This window comes from Prionailurus bengalensis, chromosome C1, assembly GCF_016509475.1.
Source record: "Prionailurus bengalensis isolate Pbe53 chromosome C1, Fcat_Pben_1.1_paternal_pri, whole genome shotgun sequence".
NCBI lineage: Eukaryota > Metazoa > Chordata > Mammalia > Carnivora > Felidae > Prionailurus > Prionailurus bengalensis.
Window position 1 is genome coordinate 203,403,335 of NC_057345.1, and position 22,355 is coordinate 203,425,689.

At 45.9% G+C, this 22,355-nt stretch overlaps 1 protein-coding gene and 1 long non-coding RNA gene across 2 annotated transcripts; both read right to left on the minus strand.

The window, feature by feature from the left end:
- Positions 1-8,970: 8,970 nt before the first annotated feature.
- Positions 8,971-12,121, minus strand: LOC122481756 (C-X-C chemokine receptor type 2-like). Its single transcript, XM_043577797.1, has 2 exons — positions 12,037-12,121; positions 8,971-10,839 (listed from the first exon to the last, which is right to left on the minus strand). Exon 2 carries the CDS (start codon positions 10,828-10,830, stop codon positions 9,757-9,759), a length of 1,074 nt encoding a protein of 357 aa, XP_043433732.1. The 5' UTR covers positions 10,831-10,839; positions 12,037-12,121; the 3' UTR covers positions 8,971-9,756.
- A 6,739-nt stretch (positions 12,122-18,860) lies between these two features.
- LOC122479728 lies at positions 18,861-21,409 on the minus strand. Its single transcript, XR_006296418.1, has 3 exons — positions 21,281-21,409; positions 20,693-20,803; positions 18,861-19,113 (listed from the first exon to the last, which is right to left on the minus strand). It is a non-coding gene; the product is annotated as an uncharacterized LOC122479728 (long non-coding RNA).
- Between the last annotated feature and the right edge of the window lie 946 nt (positions 21,410-22,355).

Sequence of the window (22,355 nt, forward strand, 5' to 3'; positions counted from 1 at the left end):
CTGAGTGACAAATGGTGAGGACACAAATCTGCCCTTTGAAATGGTGTGGAAAACCAGGACTAAGAAAAACAACAGCAACAACAACAAATGCTCTGAACCATGTGACCCAGTAGAGCTCCAGTAAAGATAGCCATGACACTTCCCCTGGGTAGACTTCTTCATAATCCAAAACATATGCAAGATGCCCATGAAACAAAATGCTCTTCAACATATGAGCTCACAATCAATATTCCATAGAATTAATACCTCTACCATCAACACTCAGCCAACATAACAATTGGGAGAATTTACACCTGAGGGACTGAAGATAACAGAGCATCTGAATGTGCCTTTATAATAAGCATATTTTGGGGGGCGCTTGGGTGGGTTGGTCGGCAAAGCGTCCGACTTCAGTTCAGGTCACGATCTCACAGTTCGTAGGTTCAAGCTCCATGTCAAGCTGTGTGTTGACAGCTCGGAGTCCGGAGCCTGCTTCTGATTCTGTGTCTCCCTCTGTCTCTGCCCCTCCCCCACTCACGCTCTGTCTCTCTCAAAAATAAATAAACATTAAAAAAATTTTTAATAAAATAAAATAAAAACAATAAGTATATTTTTTAAATCCAGGAGAGTTTTATCTAAAAAAGTGCAAGATTGAAGGAATGTTTTTATCTCTTCTCCCTCTCAAAAATCCACTAAATTTCACTCATATGTGGATCTTGAGAAACTTAACAGAAGACCATGAGGGAGGGGAAGGGGGAAAAAAAAGTTACAGAGAGAGAGAGAGCCAAACCATAAGAGACTCTTAAATATTGAGAACAAACAGAGGGTTTATGGGGGGGGGGAGGGGAACGTGGGTGATGGCCATTGAGGAGGGCACCTGTTGGGATGAGCACTGGGTGTTGAATGGAAACCAATTTGACAATAAATTATATTTTTAAAAATCCACTAAAAATGACACTAAAGGTATAATCCCACAAGGTAAAGAACAAAGAAAATGTGAAAGAATATATGAGATATTTTTTAATAGAAATCAAAAAGTAGATGTTATTGGACCAGAAGAAAAGACACAAAGACAACGAAGGGAGCTAAAGAAATCTTCACAAAAACCATAGTAACCTCAGAAAGATAAGAGGAAATATTGCATTAGTGAGGCAAGAAAGAGGTGCTCTAAAAGGGAACCTCAAGGAACAGGAAAAAAGCCTATTAGAAATTTAAAATATGATCAGAAATTTTAAATGCCAATTAACAGGCTGGAAGATAAAGTTAAGGGTAACTTCATGAGACGTGGAAAGATGAAGACATTGAAAAACAAAGAGTGATTTAAAAATATATATTAGAGAATCAACCTTGGGGAATTCGACACACAAGTAAAAGGAATCCCAGAAAGAAGAGAATAGAGAAAATGAAGGGTAGAAAAGTACCAAATAAATACTACAAGAAAATTTCACAGAATCTGAGTTTCTAGATTAAACGGATTCACCAGCAAAATGAATGAGAAAAGAGCTCCCGCCAAGACACATCATTGTGCATTCTATAACTAAGATTGGGGTGCCTGGGTGGCTCAGTCAGTTGAGCTTGACTCTTGATTTAGCTCAGGTCATGATCCCAGCATTGTGGGATTGAGCCCCACATTGGGCTCCACATTGGGCATGAAGCCTGCTTGAGATTCCCTCTCTCTCTCTCTTTCTCTCTCTCTCTCTCCCCCTCTCTACGTCTCTCCCTTCATCATGCTCTCTCTCCCTCTCTCTCTCTCTCAAATAAAAATTAAAAATAAATTTAAAATAACACTAAGAAGATAAAGAGAATATTCTAAAACTTTCTAAGAGAAAAGTCAGTCTCATACAACAGGTCAAGAATCAGAATAGCACGAGCAGTGTCAACAGCAACCCTAGAAGCTAGATGAAACTAAGAGCCTGAAAAATTCTGAAGGAAAATGAATTGCAACCTAGAATTCAATACTCAGCCCAAATACCAGTCGAGTGCAGGAGCTGAATAAAAGCTTTTTTGGAAATTCAAGATCTTCAAAAAGTCATTTCCCTTATATCCTTCCTTATCAAGACCCACTAATCTAGCAAAATAAAGGATAAACCAAAATAATGACGATAGATGACATTTATATAGTACCTAATGTATGCTAGGCATTCTTCTAAATGCTATATTGGTGTCTGTGTGCTCATTTAATTTAATCCTCATAGATTTTAGCTGAGCATTGTTATTATACACGTTTTACAAGGTAGTAGAAGAAAGCTGAGAAATCTGCCCTTGGTCACCAAGCAGTAGTTATAGTAAGCATTAAAGCACCAGAGCCATGCGCTCAAAGAAAGAGGAAGATTTAACACCCATTCATGAAAGGAACTTCCTCAACCTGATAAAGATCCTCTGCGAAAAATCATCACTTAACATCACATTTAATAGAGAAAGGTTGAATGCTTTATCCCTAAGACTGGGAACAGGGCAAGAATGTCCACTCTCACAACTTCTCTTCGGCACATATTGGAGGTCCTAGACAATGAATTAAGGCAAGAAAAATGAATAAAAGACATTTTATTTTATTTGTTTATTTTAAAATTTTTTAACACTTTATTTACTTTTGAGAGTGAGAGCAGGAGAGGGGGAGGGACAGAGAGAGAGAAGAACAGAAGATCTGAAGTGGACTCTGCACTGACAGAAGCAAGCCCGATGAGGGGCTCGAACTCACAAACCATGAGATCATGGCCTGAGCTGATGTTGGTTGCTCAACCAACTGAGCCACCCAGGTGCCCCACTAAAAGAAATTTTTAAAACGAAGAAATAGGGGCGCCTGGGTGGCTCGGTTGGTTAAGCGTGCGACTTCGGCTCAGGTCATGATCTCGCAGTCCGTGAGTTCGAGCCCCGCATCGGGCTCTGTGCTGACAGCTCAGAGCCTGGAGCCTGTTTCAGATTCTGTGTCTCCCTCTCTCTCTGCCCCTCCCCTGTTCATGCTCTGTCTCTCTCCATCTCAAAAATAAATAAACGTTAAAAAAAATTTAAAAATAAATAAATAAATAAATAATAAAACGAAGAAATAAAACTGTCTTTATTCTCCGATGACATGATTATGTGCCTATAAAATCCAAAAGAATCTTTAAAAAAATAAAGCCACTAAAACTAATAAGAGAATTTACTGAAGTCCCAGGATACAAGGTCAAGTTACATAATGCAGTTATATTTCTATATACTGGTAAGAAAAAGAAACTGGAAAAAAATTTGAATACCATTTATAAAAGCATCAAAATAACCACAAAATACCTAGGGACAAATTTAACAAAATAGGTACAAGATCTATGTACTGAAAACTACAGAACATTGCATAGATAAATTAGGAAATACATTAAAAAAAAAAACTGGTTGGGGCACCTGGGTGGATCAGTTAAGCATCTGACTCTTGATTTCAGCTCAGGTCATGATTCTAGGGTCACGGGATCAAGCCCTGATTCCAGCTCCATACTAAGAGCGGAGCCTGCTTGGGATTCTCTCTCCCTCTCTCTCTGCCCCTCCCCTGCTCACACTCTCTCTGTCTCTCTCAAATAAAGAAACAAACAAATATTTAAAAAAAAAAAAAAAAAAAAAGAGGGGCGCCTGGGTGGCGCAGTCGGTTAAGCGTCCGACTTCAGCCAGATCACGATCTCGCGGTCCGTGAGTTCGAGCCCCGCGTCGGGCTCTGGGCTGATGGCTCAGAGCCTGGAGCCTGTTTCCGATTCTGTGTCTCCCTCTCTCTCTGCCCCTCCCCCGTTCATGCTCTGTCTCTCTCTGTCCCAAAAATAAATAAACGTTGAAAAAAAAAAAAAAGAAAGAAAGAAAGAAAGAAACGGGGGCACCTGAGTGGCTCAGTCAGTTAAGCATCTGACTTCTGCTTAGGTCATGATCTCACCACTTGTGAGTTCAAACCCCGCATTGGGCTCTGTGCTGACAGCTCTGTGCTTTGGATTCTGTGTCTCCATATCTTTCTGCCCCTCCCCTGCTCACACACACACACACACACACTCTCTCTCTCTCTCTCTCTCTCTCTCTGAAAAATAAATAAACATTAAAAAAAATTTTTTTTAAAGAAAAGACATAAAAAACTGGAGAAAGATACCATGCTATGGATTGGAAAACTCAATATTGTTAAAATATCAACTTTCTCCAAATTGATCTGCAGATTCAAAATAATCCATATCAAAATCCCAGTAGGATAATTTTGTAGAAATTGGCTATCAGACTCTAAAATCTATCTGGAAATGTAGTTAAAACCATTTAGGGGGCAAAAAAAAAAAAAAAGGCAGGCCTGGAGAGTTAACCTGTCCAGATCGAAAACAGGACTATGAAGGGCCCCATGAATGAAGTCTCCAAGAAGGAAAAATATACATATAGATTATCTGATGAATATTGATGTATTGAGGGAGACATTTGAGAATGATGTAATAAAAAGTAATGGAAAATCCTATTGTTAATTCCAGAGAAAATAGAACTTGTACAAAGAAAGAAAATGTAAACATTGTACCCAAGTATGAATAATTTTTTACATAGTCATTATAGCAAAAACACTGAATGTTGGTTTAACCGGAAAGTGTGATTATCTTTCCTAGGAGAATGGGAGAGACAGTATTTATGTTTGCTTGGACAGTGGTCAATTCTGGACAGAGTTTTAAAAAGTGTTGAATCCTCAGAAGCCAAAGGAGAAGGTCAATAAATGATATCTAAAACTGGGGGGGGGGGGGGGGGGGGTAGGGTGCAGGGGACAGGAATCAAGAACCAGCTGAATAAGCATGATATTCAGATACATGGATATCACTATTGGGGTGCCTGAGTGGCTCATTCAGTTAAGTGACCAACTCTTGACTTTGGCTCAGGTCACGATCTCACGGTTTGTGAGTTCGAGCCCCAAGTTGGGCTCTGTGCTGGCAGAGCAGAGCCTGCTTGGGATCCTCTCTCTCCCTCTCTCTCTGCCCCTCCCTGCCTCAAAATAAATGAATAAAAATTTTAAAAAAAGAAATATGTGCAGCACCATTAAATGAAACAGCTATGAAAGTTGAAAGTTGCTGCCTTTCCCTGCAAGGAGGAGGGTAGGAGGGTTGCTGTTAATGTTCATTATAAGCTTTCTGAAGCTATTTCACTTTTTTGAAACAATGTACATGAAATACTTTTATTTCTTAAAAAACTAATTTTAGAAGGTCTGAAACATGTTCTGTTTATTTTATATATTTCTAATTCTTTAATTCATGTTTACCCTCAAGGTTGGAAGAAGGATCTTGAGTTTAAACTCAGAATACCAGGATGGATACAAACAACAGTGTTAAGAACATAGGTGTTAGCCACTTAGGATTTTCTAGAAGGGACAAACCCGCAGATCTTTGGCCTCTCCAACCTCTGCAGCAAAAGGCTGTAGTCCATCATGATTTCTTGGTTAGTGGTCACCTCAGAAAAGATACATCTCAGGGGGCACCTGAGTAGCTCAGTTGGTTGAGCGTCTGACTTCAGCTCAGGTCATGATCTCACAGCTTTGGGTTTCAAGCCCTGAGTCGGGCTCTGTGCTGACAGCTCAGACCCTGGAGCCTGTTTTGGATTCTCTGCCCCTCCCCCGCTCGTGCTTTCTCTCTCTCTCTCTCTCTCTCTCTCAAAAATAAATAAATTTTTAAAAAAAATTTTTAATTAAAAAAAAAAAAGAAAAGACACATCTCACAAAGACTCTTAGACCAAAGAGGAGGCAGCCCTTTTATTTTGACTGCATCTACGAGAATTTTCAGCCTCTGAAAGACGCTAGTTCGAATGAAAGTTGCACAGAAAGAGGTCATCTTTTTTTTTTTTAATTTTTTTTTTTGTCAACGTTTATTTATTTTTGGGACAGAGAGAGACAGAGCATGAACGGGGCAGGGGCAGAGAGAGAGGGAGACACAGAATCGGAAACAGGCTCCCGGCTCTGAGCCATCAGCCCAGAGCCTGACGCGGGGCTCGAACTCACAGACTGCGAGATCGTGACCTGGCTGAAGTCGGACGCTTAACCGACTGTGCCACCCAGGTGCCCCCAGAAAGAGGTCATCTTAAACCCCTTTCGAATAAAACCCAGACTATCAATTAATGTTTTTGCTGGAACTGGTAAGAACGGGCCACTGAACTGAGGGCAAGGGATGGTGATGGGGCCATGGTTGGTCAGAAGTGTAACTAGGGTAGGGAAAAATAGCGTATTTCAACATAATTACATGGAGGCTGGAAAATTTTAACCAAGCCTACAAAACAAATTCTCTTTATTTTTTTTTAACTTGATATTCTTTATTTATTTAAGTTCATTCATTCATTCATTCATTCATTTTTAGTAATCTCTACACCCAATGTGGGACTTGAACTCATGACCCTGAGATCAAGAGTCACATGCTCTTCCCACTGAGCCAGCCAGGTGCCCCCAAGACAAATTTTCAAAACTTAAAATTAGCAAGCATCGAGCAGAACATACATTCACATCCCAATCCCTGTCCCCCACTCTATCCTGATGTTCCCCTCAACCCTAACCTAGCCCCATCCCTGGCTCTCTAGCATCTCTGACACCCCAGTCCCCTCCTAAGATGCACCCCATCTCTGATCCCAGCCTCACCCTGGACACTAAGCCCTTTCTGAGGCGAACCATCTCCCTGACCTTGACCAGGTATCTAATCCTTATCCTACCTAGTGGTTTAAACACTCGTTTTTGATATTTCAGTATACTGTGTTGTTTTAGTACCCACATCTGACATTGCTACAGATCTGAAATGCAAATTATTTATGTCTTGAGCTATAACCCAGAGAATTACACTGCACTGAAAATCTAATTGAACAATGTTGCCCTTGTTTGGAAGGAGTTCTGACTACAGTTGCCCCTTAGACGACACAGGGTTAGGGACACTGACCCCACCCCCGCACCCTGCACTCAAAAATCTATATGCAACTTTTGACTCCCCAAAATCTTAACTGCTAACAGTGTACTGTTGACTGGAAGCCTTACCAATAACATAAATAGTAGATTAACACATATTTTGTATGTTATATGTATTACATATTGTATTCTTACAATAAAATAAGCTAGAGAAAATGTTATTAAGAAAATCATGGAGGGGGTGCCTGGGTGGCTCAGTCGGTTAAGCGTCCGACTCTTGATTTCAGCTCAGGTCATGATCTCACGGTTTGTGAGATTGAGCCCCGCCTCGAGCTCTGCATTGACAGTGTGGAGCCTACTTGGGATTCTCTCTCTCTCCTTCTCTGTCTGGCCCTCCCCCACTTGCCTTCACTCTTTCTCTCTCTCTCTCTCAAAATAAACAAATAAACATTAAAAAACAAAATCATGAAGGGGTGCCTGGCTTGCTCAGTCAGTAGAGCATGGGACTCTTAGTCTTAGGATCATGAGTGTGAGCCTCATGTGGATTGTATTTAAAAATTTTTAAAAATCAGGAGGAAAATACATTTATAGTATTGTATTTTTTTAAATCCTCATATAAGTGGACGCATACAATTCAAACCAGTGTTGTTGGAGAGTCCACTGTATATCCCTTCCTATTTAAGACACTTCCAAATTATTTTATTGCTGTTTGATTCCCATTTCCCAGGTTACTAGCGAGGCCAGGCATGTTTTCAGATATGTATTAGTCATTTGTATTTTCTCAGGCCCAATATGGATCCATATTTACTTACTAAAGCCCTGATGGAGCTGTCTTTGGAATAGCAGAGAATGAAGGAAGATAAGCATTTAATCAGGCAGGAGGAGAAGGCAGAAGGGCATTAGGGGAGGGAGGGAGGGAGCGAGGGAGGGAGGGAGGGAGAGGAAGGGGAGGTTCCCATGCCCAGTATCCAGCCTTCCTCCCTGGGTTTCTGCATTCGTCTGGCTTCTCTCTGCACCAAATCTATCCCCTAGGGCTTGAGCCCTAACTCCTTTCTCATCAACCGCCTTGGAGAACCCCAGCTGGATGGCCAAGTCACCTCCATCCTGGCCCCCAGAAAAGCATTGTAGACAATGATCCCCAGAAAATGGTCACTCTCCCAAGGATGTCTTTTTGCTCCAACCACTAATTGGACTACACCAGTAGCCCCTGAGCATTCACTCCAGTTCTGACTTCTCTCCCTGAGACTCACCACACCCCCCCACACTCATACCATTCCTACACCTCATTCTGTACCTGCTCCCAAGCCCATCTGAACCTCCCTCAATCTCACCCCCAATTTCTCCCTGTTCTGGATTTCCCCCATCCTTAATTTTCATCCTTCTCTGATCTTCTGCCTTGTTCCAAGCTGCCACCCCATCCCTGGCTCCCCACCACATCACCTCCAACTCCAACCTCATCCCTGATTCCAATCTCAACCTTGATCTAAACCCCATCTCTGAACATCTCTCCATCCCCAACCTCAAACCAAATGAAGCTTTTCCTTTATGTTTTCTTCCAAGAGTTTTATAGTTTCAGCTTTTGTTATTAGGTCTTTGATTCATTTTGAATTAACTTCTGTATGAGGTGTAAGGAAAGAGATCAAGTTCATTCTTGTGCATGTAGGTATCTAGTTTTCCCAGCACCATTTGTTGAAAGACTATCCTTTCCCCATTGAAGAGTCTTGGTGCCCTTATCGAAAACCATTTGACCATTTATGCTGACTTAGGTTTCTTTCTGGACTCTTTATTCTAGGTCCTCTTTATCCATTGCCTTCATCTGCTTAAGTATGTTGGGCACACTTTTTGACTTTTTGTCACATCATATCCTACAACCATATTTAAAGGCAAGAACCAAGGATGTGTGTGTGTGTCTCTTTATTCTTTTTTTAAATTGTTTTCATTTTATTTTAGAAGGAGAGTGTGTGTGAGTGGGGGAGAAGGGCAGAGACAGAGAAAGAGAGAATCTTAAGCAAGCTCCACACTCAGTGCAGAGCCCAACATGAGGCTTGATCCCATGACCTTGGGATCATTTCTTAACCGAATAATCCATGACATGAGCCCGGCATACCCTGGGATCATTACTTGAGGCCGAATCAAAAGTCAAATGCTTAACTGAGGTGGCCCAGGTGCCCCTCTCTTTCTTTGTTCAATCAGGAGTACTTCCCAGGAGTCCTCCAGTCCCAGCAGACTTCCTCTTAAGCAATGGTGCACTGAAGCCAGTTTGTACCTGCTTGTGAAAGCAGATCATTACATTTCCTAGATTTTTGTGAGCTGGTTGCTAAACACCACCACCCGTGACATCGCCACGGTGGAGCATTTACACCAGGCAACTTGGCAAATGCTACAAATCAGGACTTTTTTTTCCCCAGGACAGTGGTTGACCAACACACTAATGCCCTTAAATCTTATTAGTCAGAAGTGAATGATAAGGCCACTCCTAGCAAAAAGGAGTCTTAGAAAGGAGTACCTGTCCTTTTTGGCCTCTCTCAAGGGAACTGGACTTTGCTGACAGGCAAGAAAGAGAGAGTTGGGGCAGCAACCAGTGCTGTTTGCCACTAATGGCTCCCAATGGTGGGAACTTTCTGTAGTCACTTAAAAGAATGTCTGTTAAATGTCTTGAAGTGTCTCAGGGGACAGGGTGCTATGGGCTCAGTGGTAGGATGGACTGAGCTCTAGCAGCTGACATAGCAACTACAGTAAGGGGAGGGGCAGCAGGGCAGGCTTTCTCAACCATACAAGGAGGGCCTGATAAGGACGTGACCCCAGTAACTTCCTGTAACCACAACGGGGGCTGCCTTGACATAGAGACTGTGGACAGCCAGTGGGCGTGAGGCTTAGAATGGGGTGCTGATGGCAAGGGAGGAGCCCCGAGGGGCTGCAACAGGGGCGGGGGCCTAGAAGGTAGTAGAAGTGTTCCCTGAAGAAGAGCCAACAAAGGAAGGCCTGCTGTCCTTGGACAAGTGTTCCTTGCTGATGAGGCCATGGATGGCCATGATCTTGATGAGTCCATGGCGAAACTTCTGGCCAATGAAGGCGTAGATGATGGGATTGAGGCAGCTGTGGAAGAAGCCCAGAATCTCGGTGGCATCCAGGGCCCGGCCAATGTCATTGCGGCGCTCACAGGTCTCTTTGATCGCCCGGAGCCTCATGAGGGTGTCTGCGATCAGGACCAGGTTGTAGGGCAGCCAGCAGAGCAGGAAGATGAGCACGACAGCAAAGATGACCCTCATGGCCCGGTGTTTCTGCCCCATGTGGGCCTCAAACAGCGTGCGCAGGGTGAGTCCATAGCAAAATAGCATGACCATCAAAGGCAGGAGGAAGCCAAAAATCTGGGGCAGGACCCGCAACACCATCCGCCATTTTGCAGTATTGGCACCCATGTCCTCATAGCAGACTGGGCTGGAATAGGGGGGCTTGATGGCCTCACGGAATATGAAGATGGGCAGGGCCAAGAGCAAGGACAGGGCCCAGATGCCTAAGCATATGAACTTGACCCAGTGCCGCTTCCGAGTCAGCGTGCGTGTGGCATGGACAATGGCCAGGTAGCGGTCCACACTGATGCAGGCCAGTAGTAAAATACCACTGTAGAAATTGACTTCCTTCAGAAAAGAGACCACCTTGCACAGGAGTGTGCCAAAGATCCAGCCCTTTGCCTTGGAGGCAGCCCAGATGGGTAAGGTCAGGGCGAAGAGCAAGTCAGCTATGGCCAGGTTCAGCAGATAGACATCAGTGACAGATCGGCTGACCTGACTGTATAAGACAACTAGTATCACCAGGGAGTTTCCCAGCAGGCTCAGCATGAAGACCAGGGCATAGATGACCAGTACGGCATATTTGTTGAGTGTTTCAATCTCTATCCTACAGGGACTATATTCTTCTGTGGGTGGTGTGCCAGTGAAATTTGCAAACTCGTCCATCAACTCCCACCAATCAGTGTCATTCCCAATATTTTCCATGAAGACAATCATGGAATCTTTCTAGTTGAAAGATAGAAAGAAAGAAATGTGATTTAGTAACTCAAATTAAAATCACTCATCAAGGATGTGAGAACAGTTACTCAAATATCTTTTGCTTTTCTGTTGGTTTGGCAACAGGAGATCCCTTCCTTTACCCCTATTTTGGACTTCTTTAGAGGTCAGTTTCACAGCATCAGCATTTGAGAGAAGTCCCCATCTTGTTCCCTCATATCACTCCCTAAATATCCACAGAACCATCAGCAGTTTTCAATTATCTTCCTAAATTGGGAAACATTTTGCTGAAGCAAAATCATACCAGAAGACCAATGTGTAAAACCGATCAAAGGTCATCTGCTGCAGGGCGCCTGGGTGGCTCAGTTGGTTAAGCATCTGACTTCGGCTCAGGTCATGATCTCACGGTTTGTGAATTTGAGCCCCACATCAGGCTCTGTGCTGACAGCTCAGAGCCTGGAACCAGCTTTGGATTCTGTCTCTGTCTCTGTCTCTCTCTTTCTGTCCCTCCCTTGCTCATCCTCTTTCTGTCTGTCTGTCTCTCTCCCTCAAGAATAAATAATCATTTTTAAACATTTTATTTTTAAAGTCAGCTGCTGGGAAGGAGGGGGGGCTCCATCTCTACCCAGACACCTGCTAAGATGGTTCCCCCAAAACTCCCAAGCTCTCCAGAAAACAGTCTGAAAACCTTTGGAAAATTACCAAGAAATAAGAATACCTGCTATCCAGTCTTCATTCCATCCTGATTTATCATTAATAAGCTGTGTGACCTTGAGTGGGTGATTTTACCTTTATAGATTTCAGTTTTGTCATCTGCAAACTTGAAGCGGGCAGCGTGTTTAACCCCTGAGCTGCTTCCAAGCCTGAGGTTCTGGAAATTCATTCAGATCCACACACTTTAGGAGGTTCTCCCCTTGCCAATACTTCTTTTTTTTTACAGAAGACAACATTTTAGGGCAAAGCAAGCCTCTTCCCCCCCAAAAAGGGGGAGGTGTGAAAGGAGGAGGTGACAAGACCATGGCCCCCTTGTTACCACCTACAACCACGTATGAGGTCAGAACCAAATACACAGTCACAAGGGAACAGGCAAGAAGCCAAGTGAGCAGAAATCTTCAGGTCCCACAGAAATGGATGCATTTTGTAAAACACAATCAAACTAAATCTCCCTCCCCAAAGAAAGTCCTGGCAGTAGAGGTTGCTTCCTACCTGAGGCACTGGCAAGGTGTGTCCAACTGTAAGAGCCTGGAACTCAGAGATCAGAGTGACTTAACAGTTAGAGAAAACTTGATGAATAAAGGGAAATAGACAAGCCTCTTCCTAGCGCACCTCCTCTCTGAGCCCTGCCCACAACCGTATTTGGAGAACAGATGAAGTCAAGGGACCACAGGGCGTTAGAGACTTCCAGGATCTGTATGTCCACGCAGGGGTACCAGACATGAAGATAGAGTCAAGGGTCCACTATCTGAATTCTCCGCATGGATGACTATTTTTATTTTCTTCCTTTTCTGGCATTTGTTTCAATTTGTTGATCCCTTAAATTCCCTAGCAGATCACCTTTGAAGGCTTCCAACTTGCTTGGGTATGAATAAAGGGGAGAGGACTTTGCCTCTGACAGAGACTTCAGGACCCCACTGTAGGTGAGCCTTGTAGGAGTCCCCCACTTAGGAGGGCCTGGCGGGGGTGGGGGGCAATCACTATCCACAATTGGATGATTGGAATGGCCTGAGGCGGGGGGTGGGGCAGGGGCGGGGTTGGGGGGGAGTGGGGGGCACTCCTGCAGTCTGGCTGGACCACAGGGAGACCACTGGACCTGGGGCAATCCCTGAACAGAGGGGTTGGAGTTAACATCATCTTGCTTCTCTCCCAGAATGAAGGGTGACTTCTTGCAACCTGCCTCAGCTGCTCCCAGCAGCTGATGTCTGTCCCCTGGCTTCATTCTTCTGGTACTGTAACCACTTCTCTGATACAACATGAACCCTACCGTATTGTAATGATAGGTTTACAAGTCAGCCTTCCCCCAGGAGACCATGAGCTCCTAGAGAATAAAGACCCTCTCTGATCCACCTTCTGATCCTCTATCAGGGAACAAAGCAGGTGCTCAATTGATGGTTGTAGAAAAAATGAGACATACCTCCTGTGATTCATGGATCGGATCACCACCATGATTCAGAGCGTCTATTGCTTTCGGCCACACAGTCATATATAAGGTGTGCCTGAAAGCTTCACTTCCACACAGCCAGGCTGGTCTGTCTGGGATTGTGCTCTCCCAATCATCCTCTATGGTTCACAGCACCAACCTGTTCAAGCATAAAATCTACCCCCTACCATAAGTGCCAATTAATCATGCCCCCAGTGCCTGCCACTGGCACTCCTCCTGAGTGCTCTTATCATTCACGAACAGTAGCAGGAAGTATAAGGAGATAATTGTCCTGGGGCCACCCATGCTTTCACTCATGCCTTACTATCCTGATCTGATACCTCGATCAGAAAGCACTGGAAGATGGGGTAGTCCCTGAAGGGAATAGACATTCCACTATTAATCATCTAGGGGAAAAGTAATCCTGGGGCAGTAAACAGTGACTGGTAACACACAAGAGAACAGACTGTCTGGGGCCTGTCTGCAGACCGCCCACGCATCCTCAAGTGCAAGCTGAGGCCACAGGGGGGGGGGGGGGGGGGAGTGTTTGCCACAAGGGGGCGGCAGTTGCAGGATGGGGAAGTCCTTGCAAGGGACCAGTGAGAAAGACCAGGGCAGGAGCAGCCCCAGTGAATACCTATTGTATTTATACTCTTTGTATAAAACTCCCTTCTGCTTTTCTTATGCCCTCAGTCCAGTCAGTACAGCATTCCCATCTAAACCAATGAGTGACTGAGGTATGGAGGGGAAGGGGCTGGTCCATCCTCAAGCCCAAGGAGCAAAAGACAAGCAGTCCTCTGGATGAGTGTAGGGGTAGCAACACTGGTAGCTTAGGTCTCCAGGGGGAAGCTGATCTGGAGGACAAGAGTTAAACGTCTAGATGGCCAACAGACACATTAGAAGATGCTCCACATCATTCCTCACCAGGGAAATACACATCAAAACCACACTGAGATACCACCTCACACCTGTCAGGATGGCTAAAATTAACAACTCAGACAATGACAGACGTTGGCGAGGATGCGGAGAAAGAGGATCTCTTTTGCACTGCTGGTGGGAATGCAAACTGGTGCAGCCGCTCTGGAAAACAGTGTGGAGGTTCCTCAAAAATTAAAAATAGAATTAACCTACAACCCAGAAATTGCACTACTAGGAATGTATCCAAAGGATACAGGAGTGCTGATTCATAGGGGCACGTGTACCCCACTGTTTATAGCGGTGCTATCAACCATAGCCAAATTATGGGAAGAGCCCAAATGGCCATTAACTGATGAATAGATAAAGAAGATGTGGCTTATATATACCATGGAATACTACTTGCCAGTGAGAAAGAATAAATTCTTGCCATTTGCAACAACATGGATGGAACTGGAGGGTATTACGCTAAGTGAAAGAAGTCAGGCAGAGAAAGACAGATATCGTATGTTTTCACTCATATGTGGAATTTAAGAAACTTAACAGAAGACCATGGGGGAAGGGGGAAAAATAGTTTCAAGCAGAGAGGGAGGCAAAACATAAGAGACTCTTAAAATCAGAGAACAAACTGAGGGTTGATGGAGGGGGGGGCGGGCAGGGGAAATGGATGATGGGCAATGAGGAGGACACCTGTTGGGATGAGCGCTGGGTGTTGTACGTAAGCGATGAATCATGAGAATCTACTCCCGAAGCCAAGAGCACATTGTATACGCTGTATGTTAGCGAACTTGCCAAGGAGTTGTATTTTAATTTCCTTTTAAGTTTTTAATTAAAAGAAGTTCCCTTTCGTGGAAGGAAAGAAAGGAAAGAGCATTGCACTGAAGGAGGGGAAAGGCACACATAGATGAGCTTGGAATAAAATGTTATCCACTTGAAAATGTTCCAGCAATCTGCCCACCCAACATATCTGCTGTACCGCACCTTCCCGCTTAGAACTGCTCCCTCTTCGGCAGATCTATAATGTTCCTAACGGGAAAGCATCTTTCTATTCTGTGCAGAACATCCAGTGCCACAAAGACTGTTGTGACATGTGTAGCCTGAATGCCAGTCCTCTGGCAAAGTGCGGGGGCCTCTTCTCGCCACTCCGTTCTAAAAATGAAAGCTTCTAGGCGAGAGCCTGTGAACAGCACAATATGGCTGTAAGTATATCTATTCTGTCCCTGTGTCAGCTTTGATGTCAGTGTCAGCATCTCTTTACATTCCTGCAGAAGGACCCGCTTGGACCTGGGGACCAGAATAAAGGCAAGGGAGGTGGAGGAGAGGATTCTCCCCTCTCTCCAGTGATCACCCCCATTGCCACAGTGCCAGGAGCAGGGTACATATGTGACCTAAGATGAACCACGCAGAGCCAAGTTCAGGATGGCTGTTTGGTGACTGTGGAAAAGCACGGATGTGGTATTGTTACGGCTGGATGCCATTTTACCGTCATGAACGGCAAACCCGTCCAAGGACAAAACCTAACACACAGAGGAAGACAGAACTGAGAGAATCGGAGCCAGCGTCCTGAACAAACCACACCCAGAGGCAATCTTCCCTTGGTACTTTTCCGTTCCATGAGCCAATAGATTCTCCTTATTGTTCAGACCAGTTCAGGCTGAGTTTTCCGTTGCTTGCAACCAAAACGATGACCAACTGAAAGAGTTCTGGAAAACAAAAGTGATCTGGAATGAAAGGAGAGGGGAGGAATGTCAGCGAATCACAGGGTCCAGGCTGCGACAGTCAGGGTAACAGAGGACTTAACAGAGGTATGACCTGGGCAGGTGCAGACCTCCTAGCCCTGCCTGCCAAACTCTGGCAGAAGCCAAAGAGGAACCTTGAAAAGTAAGCACATAAGAACCCGTCTGAGAACACACTCTGGAATGAATTCAAAAATCCTCACGAATGACCCAGAAAGCTCTGCTTTGGAGTCAGACAGACCATCACTCAAATACTGGCCTTCCTTGGGGCACCCGGGTGGCTCAGTCAGTTAAGCGTCTGACTCTTGATTTCGGCTCAGGTCATGATCTCACAGTTCCTGAGTTTGAGCCCTGTGTCGGGCTCTGTGCTGACAGCTCAGAGCCTGGAGCCTGCTTCCGAGTCTGTGTCTCCCTCTCTCTCTGACCCCCCTCCACTCACATTCTATCTCTCTCTGTCTCTCAAAAATGAAAAAATGTTAACAGTGGTTATCTTTGGGTGGTGGGATTACAGACAGCTGCTTGTTTATATCTCTTGAAGTTGCCCCGTTTCTACAATGAGCCTTACTTTTGCAATGAAGAAATATGTATTTAGCCATTTTCACTAAAAAATGAATATATAACACTCTAATGGTCATATCCCCCTCTCCTCACCTAGCTGGTCCAGCTAGGTTTGTGAGCAGACGTCCAGGACTCTGAGCCTCCTGTCCATTGAACTCCCAACTCCTCAAGCCCTAGGGGCGCCTGGGTGGCTCAGTCGGTTAAGCATCCAACCTCAGCTCAGGCCACGATCTCACGACTCATGGGTTCGAGCCCCACATCGGGCTCTGTGCTGACAGTGCAGAGCCTGCTTGGGATTCTCTCTCTCTCCCTCTCTTTCCACCCCTCCCCCACTTGTTCTTTCTATCTAAAAAACAAACAAACAAAAACTTAAGTGCCAACTCCTCGAGCCCTAAATGCCCTGCATCCTCCTGCCCCTCCCCTTGGGGCTCCCGTGTCACCCGCCCGGGTCCTCCACTGTTGTAGTTTTCAGACTGTATTACTGTATCATTTTTAGGAGCCTGTCCCTCCCACTGGGCTGTGAACCGGCGAGGCTCTGGCACAGAGTAGGGATTCATGAAGCATCCCTTCTTTCCTGGCTCCTCCTTAAAGGCAGGAACTAGAAAGGATTCCGTTTTGCATTCTTGGTGCCCCACAAAGTGTGTGACACATACTAGCAGATGCCAGACAGGAAGTCGGTGTATGACCCGTGCAGCCACAGGAAGCCCCGTGCTCAGAAGAACCCCGAGCTTGGGGCGTGATGCCCTGCAGCCACTGCCTTGAAATTCTTAATAACTTTATCTTGGAATCCGTGCCTTCGCGTGAAGTCCGGCAGGACGGTGGAGCACACGCTGGAGCTTGGGGCTCAGCTCATGTGCACTCCTGCCTCTTACTGCCTCCTTGGGCTCGGCCACCCACTCTCCCAGCCCACAAGCACCCCATGCTTCAGGGAGCACAGCATCAAATAGCAAATAAAAAACACGGAGTCCAGTTCAGAGAAGGATTGCAAAAGAAACAAACAAGCTTTTCTCTTGCTTTTGGAACAAGGAGCCCCACATTTTCCTTTTGACTGGGTCCTGCAGCCAGCCCTGCCACCAAATAAATATTGGTTAAATGGACGCAGTAGTGGAGAGGAGCGAAATGGCAGATTGGAATCTTTACCTTAGCTCGGTCAGTGGCAACTCCGTCCTTCCAGCAGCTCGGGCCGCCATCTGTAGACTCTTCATTGACACCTCTTTATCTCTTACACCTGACATGCAATGCTTGATCTACCAGAAAATTCTGCTGACTCGAACAAAATTGATGCTAACTCCTATTTTTTCACCCCCTCTGCTGTTGGTGCCCTGACCCCTGCCACCTTCCCTTCTCACCTGGATCACCGAAGCGACAACCCAGTCCCCCTTGTGTTGCCCCTGCTCTTCTAGTCTGTTCTCATCACGCCAGCCAGGTCCTTTGACATTCTAAGTCAGACCACAGTCATACTTTCTTACTGCCCTACAATGGCTGCAAAGAATGAATTTCACTGCTTTAATTTTTTTTATTTTTTTAGGTTTATTTTCCAGAGAGACAGACAGTGAGCAGGGGAGGGGCAAAGAGAGAGGGCAACACAGACTCCAAAGCAGGCTCCAGGCTCTGAGCTGTCAGCACAGAGCCCGACGCGGGGCTCCAACTCACAAACCGCAAGATCATGACCTGAGCCGAAGTCAGATGCTTAACCACCGACTGAGCCACCCAAGCGCCCTTCGCTGCTTTGATTTTTGTAAATGCATTTTAAGCAACTTCACAGTGGAGGAACCTGGAGAACACTACCTTACCCAGGTAAGGAAGGCTGGTATCACCAGGGATGCCGTGTGGGCTCCTACATGCCCAATAGGATGTGATGAGAAGGGCATCCACATCTGTAGTGTTCTCTCCAAAAACCCATAACCCCCATCTAATCAGGAGGAAAATATCAGACAAACCCAGGCTGGGGAGGCCTTCTATACCTGGTCAATACTCCTCATGACTATCAAGGTCATGAAAAACAAGGAATGACTGAGTGAAACTGCCATAGGTCACAGGAGATTGGGGAGACATGACAACCAGAGGCAATGTGACCCCTGGACTGGATCCTGCTGCAGAAAACAGTGATAATGGAAAAACTGGCAAAATCCAAATAAAAGCTAGAGTTCAATTCATAATTGTGTTTAAAGTCATCACCTATGTGATGTTATTGACTTCATTTTTTTTGTCTTAACACTGATTTTTGTTATTGAAAGATTCATTTCAATCTTATTTATGAATACAATTCCATTCTTCTATTTTTGAAAATGCTTTCTGCATACAGGTCTAGATGATTTTAATGACTTTTTAAAATTTTCATTCCAGTGTAGTTAACACACAGTGTTATACTGAGTTTTATTTTTTAAATCAGGACTAGTGTTGAATCTTGTCAAAGGCCTATGTAGATAGTCCTATGACTTTTTTTTTCCTTCTTAGATATATTAGCAAGTGAATTATATTAATGGTTTTCATTTAGTTTGCATGGGGGGAGGGGGGGATATATCCCACTTAATCATGAAAAAAAAAAGAATTTGAATAAAGCCAGAGTCCTTTAAGGCCTTCCTCCATCATTCCATGCCCCGCCCCCCACATCCCCATCCCTCCTCATCATCCCTGTGCCTTAGGTGTGCTAGGACCGCCACAGCAAAGTAGCACAGACCGGGTGGCTTAGACAGCAGAAATGTATTGTCTTCCAGTTCTGGAGGCCGGACCTCCAGGATAAGGGCGCCCGCAGGGCTGCTTCCTCCTGAGGGAGGGTCTGCAAGGGAGAATCCGTTGCAGGCCTCTCTCATAGCGCCTGCTGGTTTGCTAGCCACCTCTGGCATTCCTTGGCTTGTAGATGCATCGCCTTGATCTCTGCCTTCATCATCACATGGTGCTCTCCTCGTGGGCAGGTGTCTGTGTCCAAATGTCCCCCTTTTTTAAAAAATATATGTATTTATTTGGCGGGGGGGGGGGGGGGGCTCAAGCAGGGGAGGGGCAGAGAGAGGGAGACCGAGGATCTGAAGCGAGCTCGAACTCACAAGCTGCGAGATCATGACCTAAGCCCAACGGACTGAGCCACCCAGGTGCCCCCAAATTTCCCCTTTTCTTGTAAGGACACCAATCATGTTGGATTAGGGCGCCCTCTCATGGCCTTGTCTTAACTAATTACATCTGCAACAGCCCTATTTCCAAACAGGGTCCCATTCTGACATACTTCTGGTTAGAACTCCAACACATATGAATTTGGGGAGAGGAGGACATAATTCAGCCCATAGCATCCTCTTTGTATCCTCCTCCTTCCCCCCTTAGAACTCTGCTCCAGCCACGTTAGCCTGGTTGCTCCGTTCCTGCCTTAGTGCATTGCTTCCAATGTCTTTTCTTCTCTGAATGCTCTCCGGCAGACCTCCCTCGGGGGAAACTCCCCCACCTGCTCTGAGACTTTGCTCAAATGCTCGAGGCCCGCCCTGTCCGCCTATTCACAATTGCCCCTCCCCTAGCATTTCTGATGTCCCTGGCTATGCTGTATTCTAAACATTTTTCTTCTCTCACAGCACTTACCACTTCTTAACATATTGTATATCTGCTTGTTTATTACATATACTGTTGTTTATTCTCTCTCCTCTCTAAATTGTAAGCTTCAGGAAGGTAGAAATCCTTATCTATCTTGATCACCTTGATCACCATATCCCAAGTGCCTAAGAGACAGCTTAGTGATTAGGATGTGATAAAAAGTGGTTGAAGAAGGGGGCGCCTGGGTGGCTCAGTCAGTTAAGTGTCCAACTTTGGCTCAGGTCACGATCTCACAGTCCATGGGTTCCAGCCCACGTGGGGCTCTGTGCTGACAGCTCAGAGCCCGGAGCCTGCTTCAGATTCTGTGTCTCCCTCGCTCTCTGACCCTCCCCCACTCGCACTCTGTCTCTCTCAAAAATAAATAAACGTTTTAAAAAACAAAAATGGTTGAAGAAGGAAAAGAAGAAAAAAAAAAAAGAGAGATGGGTTTTGTTTCTGGAGACTGGGAGACCCAGAAGTAATTTGCCTCCTGTTTATCTCACCTCCAGCCTCTGGGATATAGCACTGAAGGGAAAGCCAACTTCACCATGGCTGTAAGACATGACTTAGCAAAGCCTGAGACCCCTAGCTATACAGACAACAACTGAGATCAAGCAAACGACTGGGCGGGGGGCCGGGGGCGTGGGTGGGGTTCGCCCTGGGTGGCCAGGGGCTGTAGTTGCAAGATCATTCCAGCAGAGGGCAGCATTATCTTCATATCCAAACAAACGGGGTGGGGAGGGAAAATCATCCCATTCACTGGGGAAATCATCCCAGTGAAAATAACTCGGTACCCCTTAGGAGTTGGGTCAGGCAGCCAGCCTCTAGAACCTAACGCCACCCTTGCAGGTTCGCAAATCCTTTCACATGCATTCATTCTCCCCTTAAAGTCCTCCCAGAGGAGAATTTAGCAGTTGCCAGAGTGTGAGCACAGCTTGGGAGGGGCCGGGAAGTTAATCACCTGTGTGCTCGTGTGCCATCCAATTATCTGTCTCCGGCTTCAAGCACGGAAGAGTCCTGTCTCTGTGGTCGTCCCTTTCCTCCAGACCAGTGGTTCTCAGTCTCTCGTGCCCTTTCAAATACGGCACAGTGGGACGCTCTCGGCAAGACAATTGAAAGGTATATTTCAAAGCACCGAAAATCTTTTCACTGTTTTCTCAGAGCTCACTTGTTGGTCCCTGAACAGCGTCATGGGCAGCTCAGGCTGCCATCACAAAACAGCGTGGACCCGGTGCGGCCAGCCCGGTCGGGTTCTCCCTTGCTGGCTTGCAGACAGCTGCCTTCTCGCGGGGTCCGCACACGGGGGCGACAGAGAAAGAACTCTGGTCTCTTCCTCTTCTAAGAACCCCGAGCCCGTCCCAGAGGCCTCACCCCCATAACTTCATCCAAACCTAATTGCCTCCCAAAGGCTCCACCTCCAAATACCATGACATGCAGGGTTAGGACTTCAACATATGAATCTTGAGGAGACACAATTGAGTCCATAGCAAGCACCCTGTCACACTGTAAGGAGAATGATTGATTTCCCGTCCTGATGGTGCTCTCTTACCTATTCGTGAGGCAAGGTTCTAGCAAGTTCTAGCAAATTTCTGTCTGGCTTTAACGCAGCCTTCCTTATTTTCTCTTACATGCAGCCAACTGCACCAAGCTCTACCCTATGCGGCCCAACCAGCATACTCGACATTCTGTCTGGCAGACGTGGCTGCCAAAATAGTGTCCTTGGTGGCGGTAAAAATAAATTGCACAAATGGTTACCTGGGGGTGGAGGGGTTGAAGATGGGAACTGGGCAGATGGGAGACAGGTGGGGAAAAGACTTCTCATTAATCATTTTTAGTATTTTTTTTTTGAAACGTGTGAAGTGGTTCTTGTTACAAATTTTAATTGTAAAATATAACCTTGAAATGGTAAAAACTAGGAACTTTAACTTGAGGGTAACAAGCAAGCGGTGCTGCTGCAAACCATCCTTGAAGCTCTGGCATCTGAGGTTGTATGTCTCGTGAATGCTATGTCTCAACCTCCACCGAGAGAGCCAAGAGGCCTCCAGCCAATTCCAGGAGGCGCCTTTCTGGGCCTGGGCTTAGAAAACTGTCCCTTCTTAGTTACCTCCACTCCAGATCCTTGACTCTGAATCAGCTCACCCTGGACTCTCTTGGTCCTCGTCTCTCTCCCTCACTGATCTGTCTAGATGCCTACGCTCTCAGTCCCCACCCCCGCTGCAACCCAGGGTATCGTGGCCTCTCCTCATTTCCCACCTGGCCCTCTCTGCCTGTATTGTTTCTAGATACAATTCCAAATCTCTCCACAGATGTACTCCCCAGTCTCCTGGGCGCCAAAGAAACCTCAGGCGGGGGGGGGGGGGGGGGGGGGGGGGGGGGGGGGGGGGGGGGGGGGGGGGGGGGGGGGGGGGAGGGGGGCGGTATCTCACCCTGGCAGTGAATTCTCATTAACTTGCACTGACTATGGAAATCAACCTGCCTGCCCTCGGGCCATTCCCGTTTTCTTCCACTTAAAATAAGGCCTTTGATTTATAGCGAATGTATGTATATCCAGCTTCCTGTTGCAATGACCTCCCCCTAGTCCCAAGGCCACAGACCCAATGAGTTTCTTGGGCTGCATGGGATCA

Bases quoted from the DNA above. Each gene is read 5' to 3' on its own strand.
- LOC122481756 (XM_043577797.1), bottom strand. From the start codon at position 10,830: ATGATTGTCTTCATGGAAAATATTGGGAATGACACTGATTGGTGGGAG.